The sequence below is a fragment of the Penaeus vannamei genome, chromosome 1 (genome assembly GCF_042767895.1).
Source record: "Penaeus vannamei isolate JL-2024 chromosome 1, ASM4276789v1, whole genome shotgun sequence".
Lineage (NCBI taxonomy): Eukaryota > Metazoa > Arthropoda > Malacostraca > Decapoda > Penaeidae > Penaeus > Penaeus vannamei.
Window position 1 is genome coordinate 52902552 of NC_091549.1, and position 285 is coordinate 52902836.

The window sequence follows — 285 nt, forward strand, 5'->3', positions numbered from 1 at the left end:
TCTCTCTCTCTCTCTCTCTCTCTCTCTCCCTCTCCCTCTCCCTCTCCCTCTCCCTCTCTATTTACCCACCTGTCTATTAACATCTCTCCCTCCCTCCCTCCCTCCTTCCCTCATTTCCCTTCCTCTCCTCCCACCCTCTAACCCTTCCAACCCCACCCCCCCTTCTACCCCCCACCCCCTCCCACTCCACCCCCTCCCACCCCACCCCGCTCGTATGGCACAGTGCCTCCCCCACCCCCCACCCCCCACCCCCGCCGACGCCGCCCTCAGGGATCATTGCTCTTA

General features: G+C 63.5%; 1 protein-coding gene across 1 annotated transcript in view; it reads right to left on the reverse strand.

The window, feature by feature from the left end:
* Positions 1-266: 266 nt before the first annotated feature.
* LOC138862987 (fibrous sheath CABYR-binding protein-like) overlaps positions 267-285 on the reverse strand; it is a 1635-nt gene continuing 1616 nt past the window's right edge. Inside the window, exon 1 of the mRNA XM_070126427.1 lies at positions 267-285. This exon is cut by the window's right edge and continues 1616 nt beyond it. Coding sequence (XP_069982528.1) covers positions 267-285 — 19 coding nt within the window.